Here is a 13,463-nt window from a genome sequence, read left to right as displayed (position 1 = left end):
GCATAAGAGTTGCTCTTATAAGCTGCCTCAAACTCTCTCTCAACTAGCAATACGAGACTAAATTGCCTTAGTAGTGACTTTAAGATTCGAGGGTGTGTAGGCTCCATGGGCCACACAACTCATATAAATCCAGCAAATATCTCTCTACTTCCCCCTATTACAAAATCCCGTATTTTGAAATCCAGTAGAAAACTATGGTACTGTAGTACATAGCATGTTAATCATGTGTTTTTTTTTCCGTTCCTATGTTTTTTTATAGATGCGTTCCTACGTTGTTAAATTTGTTAATCATGTAGTATTTGTAATCATAAATTTCAAGTAAACGGGCCGTACTGTGACCCCAAACCCCAGACCGAACCCGTTCCGCTTCAGATTCTTCTCGCACGGATATATCCTACACACCGCAACACGGCCAGCTAGGCACAGCCAACACGGACCCGTCAATCCTTTCCCCAACCCTCCAGAACCTTCCCGCCGCCGCCTCGCCGCCGCTGAAACCCTAGCCCCGTCGCCGCCGTCCGCCCGTGCTCCTCGACGCAGCCAGCCAGCCAGGTGCAGATCTCGAGGACTTCCGGCCACCATGGAGGACTGGGGTGAGCGCCTCCCTCCTCCTTCTCCTCCCCCTCTTCCTCGCCTTCCGATCTGTGCCGGAACCGCTCCGCGATTCGTTCCAGATCATGCCCCGCCGAGCGCGTGTCGCGGTGTAACCCTGGTCCGCCGAATCTCGGGCGCCGGTTAATTCCGCAGGCACGACTAGTTCAAGTCTTAGAACTGCCTTCGAAGATAATTACGAGTTCTGACCTCTGCGACAGTACGCGAGATCGGGTCACGACCCTCGTGGATTCGACCACGGTTAGGAAATTGGGGATACACGGTTGTTGGGATTCTGGGTTTTAGATTTCTGTACTCTAGTATTCATTTGTATATATCTGGTAGCTCTGCTGAATATATCGACTAGTCTCAAAGTGCCTCGTGTTTTCTGTACCCTGGCATAACATAGTACTCCCTCCGTTCACTAATATAAGATGTTTTAGACACTTTTAAAATACACTAATATAACATAGTATTTACTCAGTTACTCCTTTGCATCTTTCTGTTTCAGTACCCCGATGTACCTATTCCGTGCTTTCATCTGATATATTTAGCGCTGCTTTTGTATGTGGATTATATGGAAGACTCGTAGAGCATCTGGTGCTATTTTGTTTTGCTGTTGTAGACACTAGACAGTTGCAGTTGCTTATGCTTCTATGCTTGCTTTGAAGAAGCGTTGATACGATCATGTTATTCTGACGTCATTTTGCGGTTCTTAACCGTGCTTCAGAACGTTGCCAGTGTTGTTTTGAACGTGTTAGTAGTGTGGATGGTGTGAGTCTGCGCTAAGGGAACCCACTGAATGCCTATTTAAACATGTATCCTGGGGTGTTAAATTGATATATGATGGTGCTTGCATACTGTTATTGAAGTTTTTTATAGTACACCATCAACATTTGGTCAGGTTGTAGGAAGCCTTTACTTTTTTTTTTGTGTGTATTGAACCAATTACCAATGTGATGTTGGTTTGCTCTGACATTGTCTTGTTCACATGTTGAAAATAAATGTGAATGACATTGCAGATGCTGAAGATTTTACGCCAGTTGCGCCTGTTGTGAAAGCTCAGCCTCTGAAAAGTAACTGGGACGATGAAGATGTAGAAGAAGATGATGTAAAAGAATCTTGGGAAGAGGAAGAGGAGGTACTGAAAGATTTCCCACGTTTTTAGTGCACATAACCCCCTTCCAACACAACATAACATCCAATCTGAGATATGCCGGGACATGTGACCTGTACACACTTTCCAATACCAATTCCACAACCCATGATTTTTGTATTGTTGGTGGAAACTTTTCCCAAGTTATCTTTTTTATTCAGTGTTGCTGTGAATTTTAGTTGGCCTCACTGTAAATTCTGCAGGAATCTCTAACTAAATAAAAAAGCTGACCATCTTCTTTAGTTTTGCATTTGTTCTGTAGAGTGTTAGCCTGGTCTATTAGTTTTGCCTCATTAGGTTTATGTTCTGTGAAATGTTTAGCAATGACCATATGCTCTTATGTGTATGACTGGTTCTGATGCTTTAATTATGTACCAAAACTTCCATGTTTATGCTTTGCTTAGAGTGGTTGTTAAAATGCTAGTAAGCTCTTCCTCTGTTACATTGCTACTAATATTGAATTGTCACTTATTCAACACTGGTGCTTTGATACGTGAAATGCAGAAACCTAAACCACAACCTGTAGAAAAGCCTGCTCCAAAACCTAGTGCTAAAAGTGCTGTAAAAAAAGGTAAGCAGCCATCAACAAGTGCTGAAGTAGTAGAAGATGATGTTCTGGATGATCCTACTTTAGAGAAGCTTCGCCAACAAAGGTATGCTATTTTTTCTCTGTAGCTGTGACCTCTTGTGATGAAAAAACCCTGCCGCATACTGCTGCTTTTTTTTGAGGGACTGCCGCATACTGCTGCTTTGTTGTGCCTACCATTAAGTTTCTTCACCATGATGGTTTACTTGTTACAGGCTCGTGGAAGAAGCTGATTTTAAGTCAACAGCAGAGCTTTTTGCAAAGAAGGACAGCAGTGAAAAGTCACTAGAGACTTTCATCCCGAAGTCTGAGAGCGACTTCGCAGAATATGCGGAGCTTATCGCAAACAAAATCCGTCCCTATGAGGTCTGTTCAACATTTACAGGGCTTTCTGTTTGTTTATCGGGACCCCTTGTTTATACAGAGACTCTGTTTCATCCAATAACTGACCTCCTTTCGGTTCGTCTACACAGAAAAGCTTTCACTTCATGGGTCTACTTAAGAATGTCATGAGACTTTCCATGACATCTTTGAAAGGTGCGGAGGCGAAAGAAATATCTTCCTCCGTCACGGCGATTGCTAATGAAAAGATCAAGGCTGATAAAGAAGCTGCAGCAGGCAGAAAGAAAGGAGGTGAGATTCTTCGACCTATGAGAATGGGAATACTCTTATTTGTTGTGTGCTTTTGATGCTGATGGTTACTTAACTCGCAGGAGCAAAAAAGAAGCAGCTTCATATAGAGAAGGGAGAGGAGGACTTTGCTGCCGGACCGGGTGCATCTTCTTATGATGATCCGGACGAGTTTGACTTCATGTGATTCGCTGGGAGGGGAATAGCCTCTTCTATGTAATACCTCGAAGCAAGCAGAGATTAGAGTTTGCGGCAGTCTGTATTCCCTTCAGAGGCACCTGAACACTTGGAACTGCATGGGAACATGATCTATTTGAGGTTGATTTTGTCGATTGGAAATGGTTTGCGGTGTCGAGCTGCAAGTTGTTTTCCTATTCTCGATGTGTTTGTGTTATTTTTGTTCTGTGGGTTGGAATCTATTCTTTTTGGCCAACTGTACTATAACGTGTTTCTGGTTATATTGGAGAGTCGTTACAAGGGATATATTGGTGTGTCTGGTGATTTCAATCTTTGATAATTTCATATCTCGTTCTGGTATGTTCAAGTCGTATCCTGTAATACCAGGATAGTAATTATAATATGGTTTTGTATTTGTGGGTGTCCAAATTCCAGGATAGAAGAAAAGTTCACTCGTCATTTTCTCACGTCATGAAAAACTGCAAGGAACACGTTTTCTCAGCAATACTCTCTGATATAATGCTAAGTGAAGTCGAGGTTTGACCATTAGTAGTACTACTATTGTACGGTGTTTGTTAGCGACTTATCGTGACAAGTAGAAAAGGAGATATGAAGATGAGATGCAACCATTGATTATTGGATGAGTATTGAGTAGTTAACTGCTCAAGTCTGGATTTGATTAGTTCACCTACAATGAGGCAGTCAGCAAGTACAGTACCAGTTTTGCTAGTTTTCACTCTTGGGTTGAACACCACCTCCTCTCAAAGTCCCTTCCACCCCCCCCCCCCGCATCGTTGAGAGTCCACCGACGGCGACCGGGCCAATCTGACGTCCTCCCCGCCGGAGATTGGCTAGGGGAGGCGTTGGGAATTAGGGATGTACATAGTAGCTGTAGATCTTGTGTGTTTCGGCGGTATGCTTGTTTTCGGCTCGATGCAGGGAGGTGGCTGCTAGATCTGCTCGCCAGGATCTGGCGCCGGCTAGTAGTTTCCTTCCTCGTCGTGGCGCTCCGGTGGTCGGAGCCAGAGGCGATGGGATGTCGAGCTGCTGGTTCCTCCATCAATAAAAGGCCTTTATCTTGCATATCCGTGGCATGCAGTCAAGGTATGGAGTTCTTTCCCTCTGTTCGTGGTGAACTGGAGATGGAAGACCTGCATATCGATGGCTGCTGGGCGACGAATATGCTCTAGGGGAGTTATGAAGCTACGACCGGGAGTTCATCCACGGCAGCCCGTTGCCCGCTGTCGTCACAGATGGTCGGTAGGCGACCACTCCCACTACGCTCGTTGGCTTCGGTTAACCCCGGCCGGCGGATGTTGGCGCTGCACAACCTCCAGGCAAGGAGACCCTTCAGCTCCAGCATAGCTTGCTCCCGCCGTCTCGTCCCAATTGGTATAGTCCCCGGCGACGTCTCGGTTGGCTGTGCTGAGGAGCTCCGGCAAGGTGGAGAAGGAGCAAGACCCAATTGCTTTTTCCAGTTTTTATCTAGGGTCCTTTATGCAAAAAGTTTGGGCTTCGTTGTATTTTTTTTACTTTCTGTTAGCCCTCTTTGTAATGTGTTGCTCCACTGCTGATAAATGAAGCTTCGAGGCCCTGTGAGGCCTACCCCTGTTCAAAAAAAAACTCTTGGGTTGCGACTGGAATTTTTCCAGTTATAAGTGAGGGTTTGAATATATTTGGATCGTTGGATTTCCTTTATGATTCATGCTAACTGAGAACTACTAAGTTAGTTCTTAATCAAATGAGAATTAGTCACATCTTCTAATTATTATTTTTATTTAGTTGGAGGAAAGAAATGTTCTAGCATGTGCTCTTAGGAGATAAAAGGTGAACCATTCATTGACGAAGTAGTATATTTCTATGAGTAAACTGCTACAAATGTTTTCCGTGTGCGTGGTAAAGTGATTTTGCTCCAATGTGAGTGTTCCTGGTGTATTGGATGAGCTATCTACAAATGTTGGATGCATTGACTTTTATGGTACACAAATGTTATTTGCTACAAGTACAGTTTTTTTTTGCTACATAGACATGCTTGAAATGTTGCAAAAAATTGCTACATGTCACAAGTTTTTACGGATTGTATTGCAAAACGACACCACATTTCTAGAAAATACTACATATACACAAAAAATGCTAGGTTTGAGGTTTTCATCAAGGAAAATAATCCATCTCCCGTGGGTAATTCACGCGTTGCATCCTCTAGGTGCACAACCGTTCAATGGAACTAATCGTGTGGGTCACTTTCATTGGCCCCACGTCCCACCAGGTCCTAATAAAATATCTAGCCTAGCCTTATCCTCTCCTCCCATCTGCACCTTCTCCACCGACCACTCGCTCCTCTCACTTCCTCTCGGGCACGCACCACCGCAGCTTAGCCTCACTCGCCTCCCTCGTGCAACCCTGCCACCGGGAGCCATTGGAGGAGCAATGAAGCGAGATCAAGTGAGAATCCCGTGGATGGCTTCCTCCACACCGTTGCCGCCTCCCCATCGTCCACGTGGATCTCTTGTACCGCCGCCTTAGTCGGTTGGTGCCTCAACGAGATCGAGCGTGCAAGGGGGGATTTTGCGTGCGCGGTGCTGGTGCTGTTCTCGGACGACTCCGTCGTGGATGGGAAACAGAGGGTTTGATGATTTTAGGAGGAGGGGTAGGAGAGCTGGAGACGAGAATGGGGCAGTTCCACAATACAACCTTGGTGGCGCTACGCTGGGAGTGCGACGATGCTACAAAGGAACCGCAGTTGTGCTACGAGGGGTGTGTGGCGATGCTGCCATGGTTGGTGAAGTGCCGCCATCTAAAGGCGGCGGCGCTCCAGTAGACGGGCGACGTTGCTTCCAGTGAAGATAATGGGTGCTAACAATGAAGTACTCGGTGGTGCTACGAGAGGTTGGCGGCAGTGTGACGAGAAGTCGTCGACGGTGCTACGAGCGGCATGCGGTGGTGCTACAAGAAGTCGACGGGGTTGCTGTGAGAGGTCGGTGACAAGGGATTAACTTATCAATGCCTACAAGTTGTAGACTAGGGTTTTAGTCGGAAGTAGAGGGCAAGTAGATCTCGAAGGTTTCAGCCGAAAAGTACTCGACGATATGAAAACTAGGGTTTCGTGAAACAGTGAATCGATGCCTCCTTTGTCCCTCGACCCCCCCTTATATATGAGGCGGAGCCGAGGGATTCGTAATACACAAGTTACAGAGTCTGGGAGGGTTTCCAACCCATCCCGCAAGATTACAAGTAATATTTCCTAATACAACTCTAGCTTTCCTTAATAATATCTTGGGCTTCCGATTCTTCTTATTCTTCGAGTCGTGGGCCTTCAGTAAACCCCGGGTACCATCTTCGGTAGGCCCATTGGGGATGCCTATGTCAGTCGGTACCACGGGGATGATTTTGCTAAACATACTCCTTTTTTTTGCATCTCACGAAGAACGTTTCTGCTACAAAGGTTTCACACAAGGTGATTTTGCGGATTTGCATCATATTTAGAATTTTTTTTGCTACAATCGATTCTGTCGTTTTGCTACAATAGTACAATTTTCTTGCGGTGATATCTCTAACGAGGTTGGTTTTTGCTACAATAACGCAATTTGTTTACTACGAGGTCTTCGACAAGGTTCATGTGTGTTGTATCTTGGTCTTTTTGTTTTCTGGTCGAACCTCTCTCTTGCTACACTGCAACAAAAGCAGGAGTTTTTTTTCCTATAGTGAAGCAAAATCAGGATTTACAAAAAAAAATCGACCACCTGTGAGCACGGGACCCGAGGGCAGGGAATCAAATACACCGGGTATGGCCAACACCATCTTTTTTAGACATGATTTTTGTAGCAGTAACTTGGGGTATCTAGTGGGGTTGCCTGGGTGCGAGGACACATGGCACCCCCTCGAAAAACTATAAGTGTTTTTTCATCGACTCCCTTTGATCCAAATTAACTGACTCTATTCTGTGTAGATACGAATACCTAAATATGTGTTTTAGACATATCTAGATAAAGTTTAATCAATTACAATAATGGGGTGCTTTTTCGTTGCTTTTTTCGTCAAACCGAGACAAAAGAAAGTTTTCAGAAGATGGGGAAGAGTATTGGGGCGATTTGCACAAAAATAACCTAAAAGTTAAAGAAAAGCACAGACTGACCCTCCGGCGAAACTATTTCACTAATCTAACCCTTTTGTGTGGCGCCCCTCTTATCGGTGCCACATATGCAAGTGTGGCGCCCCTCCTGCCGGCGCCACTCTCCCAGCCGACGTGGCGCCCTCGACGCTGAGCTGGTCTGCCGATCCGACGTGGCAGCATGTGTGGCGCCCCTCCCAACGGCGCCACACATGCCAACTTATATCAACTTTTGGGTCGAAAACATCCAGGGGCTCCGGACGTCTGGGACTTAGCCGTTTTGGCGAGCCTCTACGTGTGGCGTTGATGCCACGGGCGCCACACTAGCATGTGTGGCGCCGATGCCACGGGCGCTACACATCCACTTAAGTGTGGCGCCCGCGCCCGCCCCCAGCCCGACCCAGCCAGTTCTCTTTCTTCCTCTCTCTTTCTCCTCCCCAACCGCCGCCGCCGCCCGCCTCCCCTTCGCCCCCCCACCAAATCGACCAAGGATTCGTCAGATCTATCCGGCCAACTCCTTCCTCCTCCATTCCTCAAGGTATTCCCCTTCGATTCCCTCCGATTCATCCACTAGTGTTGGTGGATTTGGTAGATTTGGGTATGAACCCTAGACATGGAAATTTATGTTGGTGGATTTAGATATGAACCATTGATATGTTAGTGGATTTGGATATGAACCCTAGATTTGGATATGTTGGTGGATTTGGATATGAACCCTAGATTTGTTGGAACCCTAGATATGAAATTTTACATGTATGTGTGATACGTCCATTTTGCATCACTATTTTATATCATAATTTGCTGTTATTCATTGATATATTTCATATTTGGAGATGATACTTACGTTATTTCATCTATTTTGCATGTTTCATGATTATTGGAGGATCGCGCACCGGAGTCAGAATTCTGCTGGAAAAAGCGTCGTCAGAAGGCAATATTTTGGAAGATCAACAATTGACAGAAATTATACGGAAAATCCTATTTTTCCAGAAGATGAAGGGAGCCAGAAGGGGGAGCCGAGGAGGGCCGCCATGGGCCCACCTCATAGGCCGGTGATAACCCACAAGTATAGGGGATCGCGGCAGTCTTCGAGGGAAGTAAAACCCAAATTTATTGATTCGACACAAGGGGAGGTAAAGAATACTTATAAACCTTAACAACTGAGTTGTCAATTCAGCTGCACCTGGAAAAGCACTAGTAACAGGGGTGATGTGAAAGTAGCAGTAATATGAGAGCAATAGTAATAGTAACACAAAGAGCGATAAAGAATACAGAGGCAATGGCACCAGAAAATAGTTGATACTACTTCCAATGTCATATAGAACGAGTATATAATGATGAGAGATGGACCGGGGTTCCCAGCGATCTATACTTATAAGAAAGAACATCAATTCATTAATCATGTAGGCATGTTTTCCATATATAGTCGTACGTGCTCGCAATGAGAAACTTGCACAACATCTTTTGTCCTACCAGCCGGTGGCAGCCGGGCCTCAAGGGAATCTACTGGATATTAAGGTACTCCTTTTAATAGAGTACCGGAGCAAAGCATTAACACTCCGTGAAAACATGTGTCCCTCACATCACCGCCATCCCCTCCGGTTGTCCCGATTTCTGTCACTTCGGGGCCTTTGGTTCCGGACAGTGACATGTGCATACAACTTGTAGATACAATCTAAGCAATAATTATAAAGCTCAAATCTAAGATCATGCCACTCGGGCCCTAGTGACAAGCATTAAGAATAACAAGATTGCAGCAACAATAACTTCACAAACTTTATAGATAGACTAATCATAATGTATCATCCATCGGATCCCAACAAACACAACACCGATTACATCAGATGAATCTCAATCATGTAAGGCAGCTCATGAGATCATTGTATTGAAGTACATGGAGGAGAGAATACCAACTAGCTACTGCTAGAACCCGTAGTCCATGGGGGAACTACTCACGGAGCATGATGGAGGCGGTGGCGTCGATGGAGATGGCTTCCGGGGGCACTTCCCCGTCCCGGCAGGGTGCCGGAACAGAGAGTTCTGTCCCCCGAATTGGAGTTTCACGATGGCGGCGGCGCCCCTGGAGTCTTTCTGGAGTTTCGTCAATTGGTACTGTGTTTTTAGGTCGAAAGGGATTTTATAGGCGAAGAGGCGGCGCAGGAGGGTGCCTGGGGGCTCCTCACCATAGGCTGGCGCGGCCTGTGCCAGCCGCGCCGCCTTATGGTGTGGTGGCCCTCCGGCCCCTCTCCGACTCTTCTTCGGTGTTCGGAGCCTTCCGGGAAAAATAGGAGGTTTGGCGTTGATTTCATCCAATTCCGAGAATATTGCCCGAACAGCCTTTCTCGGAACCAAAAAGCAGAAACAGAATCGGCACTGTGGCATGTTGTTAATAGGTTAGTTCCGGAAAACGCATAAAAACATTATAAAGTGCAAGCAAAACATGTAAGTATTGTCATAAAACAAGCATGGAACGACAGAAATTATGGATACGTTGGAGACGTATCAGCATCCCCAAGCTTAGTTCCTGCTCGTCCCGAGCAGGTAAACGATAAAAAGAATAATTTCTGTAGTGACATGCTACTTACATAACCTTGATCATACTATTACAAAGCATATGAAATGAATGAAGTGACTCAAGGCAATAATCTATAGTTGCTAACAAATAGATAACATATAGCAAAACTTTTCATGAAGAGTACTTTCAAGACAAGCATCAAAAGTCTTGCACAAGAGTTAACTCATAAAGCAATAGATTCAAAGTAAAGGCATCGAAGCAACACAAAGGAAGATATTAGTTTCAGCGGTTGCTTTCAACTTTCAACATGCATATCTCATGGATAATCGTCAACATAAAGTAATATGATGAATGCAAATAAGCAAGTATGTAAGAATCAATGCACAGTTGACACAAGTGTTTGCTTCTAAGATGGAAGGAAGTAGGTAAACTGACTCAACATAAAGTAAAAGAATGGCCCTTCGCAGAGGGAAGCATTGATTGCTATATTTGTGTTAGAGCTTTGGTTTTGAAAACATAAAGAGAGCATAAAAGTAAAGTTTTGAGAGGTGTTTGTTGTTGTCAACGAATGGTAGTGGGCACTCTAACCCCCTTGCCAGACAAACCTTCAAAGAGCGGCTCCCATTTTATTTTATTTTTGTGTGGCACTCCTTCCAACCTTTCTTTCACAAACCATGGCTAACCGAATCCTCGGGTGCCTGCCAACAATCTCATACCATGAAGGAGTGCCTTTTTATTTTAGTTTTATTATGATGACACTCCTCCCCACCTTTGCTTTCTCAAACCATGGCTAACCGAATCCTTCGGGTGCCGTCCAACAATCACATACCATGGAGGAGTGTCTATTTTTGTTAATTAATTTGGGACTGGGAATCCCATTGCCAGCTCTTTTTGCAAAATTATTGGATAAGCGGATGAAGCCACTAGTCCATTGGTGAAAGTTGCCAACAAGATTGAAAGATAAACACCACATACTTCCTCATGAGCTATAAAACATTAACACAAATTGAGAAGCATTTTGAATTATTTAAAGGTAGCACTCAAGCAATTTACTTTGGAATGGCAGGAAATACCACATAGTAGGTAGGTATGGTGGACACAAATGGCATAGTTTTTGGCTCAAGGATTTTGGATGCACGAGAAGCATTCCCTCTCAGTACAAGGCTTAGGCTAGCAAGGTTGTTTGAAGCAAACACAAGTATAAACCGGTACAGCAAAACTTACATAAGAACATATTGCAAGCATTATAATACTCTACACTGTCTTCCTTGTTGCTCAAACACTTTTACCAGAAAATATCTAGACCTTAAGAGAGACCAATCATGCAAACCAATTTTAACAAGCTCTACAGTAGTTCTCCACTAATAGGTTTAAACTACATGAAAAAACTTAATCATGATCTACTTGAGAGCTCAAAACAATTGCCAAGTGTCAAATTATCCAAGACATTATGAGGCATTTTCTGTTTCCAACCAAATAAGTATTGTAGCTTCCAACTTTTATCATTGAACATTAAAAGTAAAGCGAAGAACAAGTGTTCATATGAAAAAGCGGAGCGTGTCTCTCTCCCAAACAATGAATGCTAGGATCCTTCTTTATTCAAACAAAAATAAAAATAAAAACACACATACGCTCCAAGTAAAGCACATATGATGTGACCGAATAAAAATATAGTTTCAATAGAAGAAACCTGATAAGTTGATGAAGAAGGGGATGCCTTGGGCATCCCCAAGCTTAAACGCTTGAGTCTTCTTGAAATATGCAGGGATGAACCACGGGGTCATCCCCAAGCTTTGACTTTTCACTCTTCTTGATCATATATCATCCTCCTCTCTTGACCCTTGAAAACTTCCTTCACACCAAACTTCTCGTAAACTTCATTAGAGGGGTTAGTACTCAAAAAAATTTGAATCCACCTTGGTCCTGTAGTGACACATTGCAAGAACTCAATAAAACATTAGCTACAGCTCTCCACATGTAGAAAGCCTTGCTTAAAGTCCACAAGAGACAATGCAAAAAACAGAGACAGAATCTGCCAAAACAGAACAGCCAGTAAAGACGAATTTTAAAGAAATACTTCCGTTGCTCAAATCAGAAAACTCAAAACTAATGAAAGTTGCGTACATATCTGAGGAACACGCACGTAAATTGGCATATTTTTCTGAGTTACCTACAGAGAAAACAGCCCAGATTCGTGACAGATAGAAATCTGTTTCTGCGCAGAAATCCAAATCTAGTATCAACCTTCGATTAGAGGCTTCACTTGGCACAACAAAACACAAAACTAAGATAAGGAGAGGATGCTACAGTAGTAAACAACTTCCAAGACACAAATATAAAACAAAGTACTGTAGCAAAATAACACATGGGTTATCTCCCAAGAAGTTCTTTCTTTTTAGCCATTAAGATGGGCTCAGCAGTTTTAAGGATGCACTCGCAAGAAATAGTATTTGAAGCAAAAGAGAGCATCAAGAGGCAAATTCAAAACACATTTAGGCCTAACATGCTTCCTATGCATAGGAATCTTGTAAATAAACAAGTTCATGAAAAGCAAAGTAACAAGCATAGGAAGATAGAACAAGTGTAACTTCAACAATTTCAGCATATAGAGAGGTGTATTAGTACCATGCAAATTTCTACAACCATATTTTCCTCTCTCATAATAATTTTCAGTAGCTTCATGAACAAACTCAACAATATAACTATCACATGCAGCATACTTTTCATGATCCACAAACATATAATTTTTTATCAAGTTCAAGAATAGTGGAATTAAAACTTTCAAACTTTCTTTTATTAATAATATAACAAGGTAGTTGATCAATCTCAAGAGATATGGGACTCATAGAATAAGTCAAGAACTCTCCAATCCCATTTTCATTAGTAGTACAATTAATAGTATCAAGTAACATAGGACCATCATCTAGAGCTTTATCATAAACATTTGCTAAGCAAAATTCTTTAGTACCATGCATTTCGACATCAGGCACAAACAAAGCATTATCATAAGATTTATCAAAGTAGCATGGATTATCATAAATGACAGTAGCATAATTATTCTCACAAGTATTACTCATAGGTACTATTTCAAGAGAATCCACAGGAACATAACATTCAACCTCTTCCGGTAAGCATGGAGGACAATCAAATAGTGTAAGAGATAAAGAGTTACTCTCATTAGAAGGTTGGCATGGGTAGCTAATCCATTCTTCCTCCTTTTGTTCGTCGCTCTCCTCTTCTTTTTCATCCAATGAGCTTTCAGGTTCATCAATTTCCTCCTCTTTTTCATCCAATGAGCTTTCAGGTTCATCAATTTCTTCTTCCACCGGTTCCTGCAAATTGTGAGTGCATTCTTGTGCATTAATACGTCTCTCTTTATAATCAATGATATAAGGATTATTACTGAAGCATTCTATGCAACAATTAAGGATAGAAGAGACATAATCTTTAAGGTCCTTACAAACAACACAAGTTTCATAATTCTCAACCATGAAGGATTCGATCTCAGAAGCTCCCATAAATACGACAAATTGTTCTACCTCTTCGAACCCATAATGAATATAGCAATTCCGATTATAGTTCTTAATTAAAAATTCCTCACTAAAGCCACATTGAAATTTAAGATGTTTAGTATCCTGTTGAGAGCAACAGTTTATATCATGGCGTTTAAGCAAGATTTTAGCAATTGTATTCACTTTTT

General features: G+C 43.1%; 1 protein-coding gene across 1 annotated transcript; it reads left to right on the top strand.

The window, feature by feature from the left end:
- Positions 1–400: 400 nt before the first annotated feature.
- LOC127308662 (uncharacterized) lies at positions 401–3,446 on the top strand. The gene is made up of 6 exons (XM_051339553.2): positions 401–593; positions 1,614–1,732; positions 2,252–2,400; positions 2,549–2,699; positions 2,807–2,966; positions 3,047–3,446. Exons 1-6 carry the CDS (start codon positions 581–583, stop codon positions 3,148–3,150), a joined length of 696 nt encoding a protein of 231 aa, XP_051195513.1. The 5' UTR covers positions 401–580; the 3' UTR covers positions 3,151–3,446.
- The last annotated feature ends 10,017 nt before the right edge of the window (positions 3,447–13,463 follow it).

The sequence above is a fragment of the Lolium perenne genome, chromosome 6 (genome assembly GCF_019359855.2).
Source record: "Lolium perenne isolate Kyuss_39 chromosome 6, Kyuss_2.0, whole genome shotgun sequence".
NCBI classification, from domain to species: Eukaryota; Viridiplantae; Streptophyta; class Magnoliopsida; order Poales; family Poaceae; genus Lolium; species Lolium perenne.
Note: the sequence above shows the minus strand (reverse complement) of the source record. Positions and strands in the feature narration are given on the sequence as shown.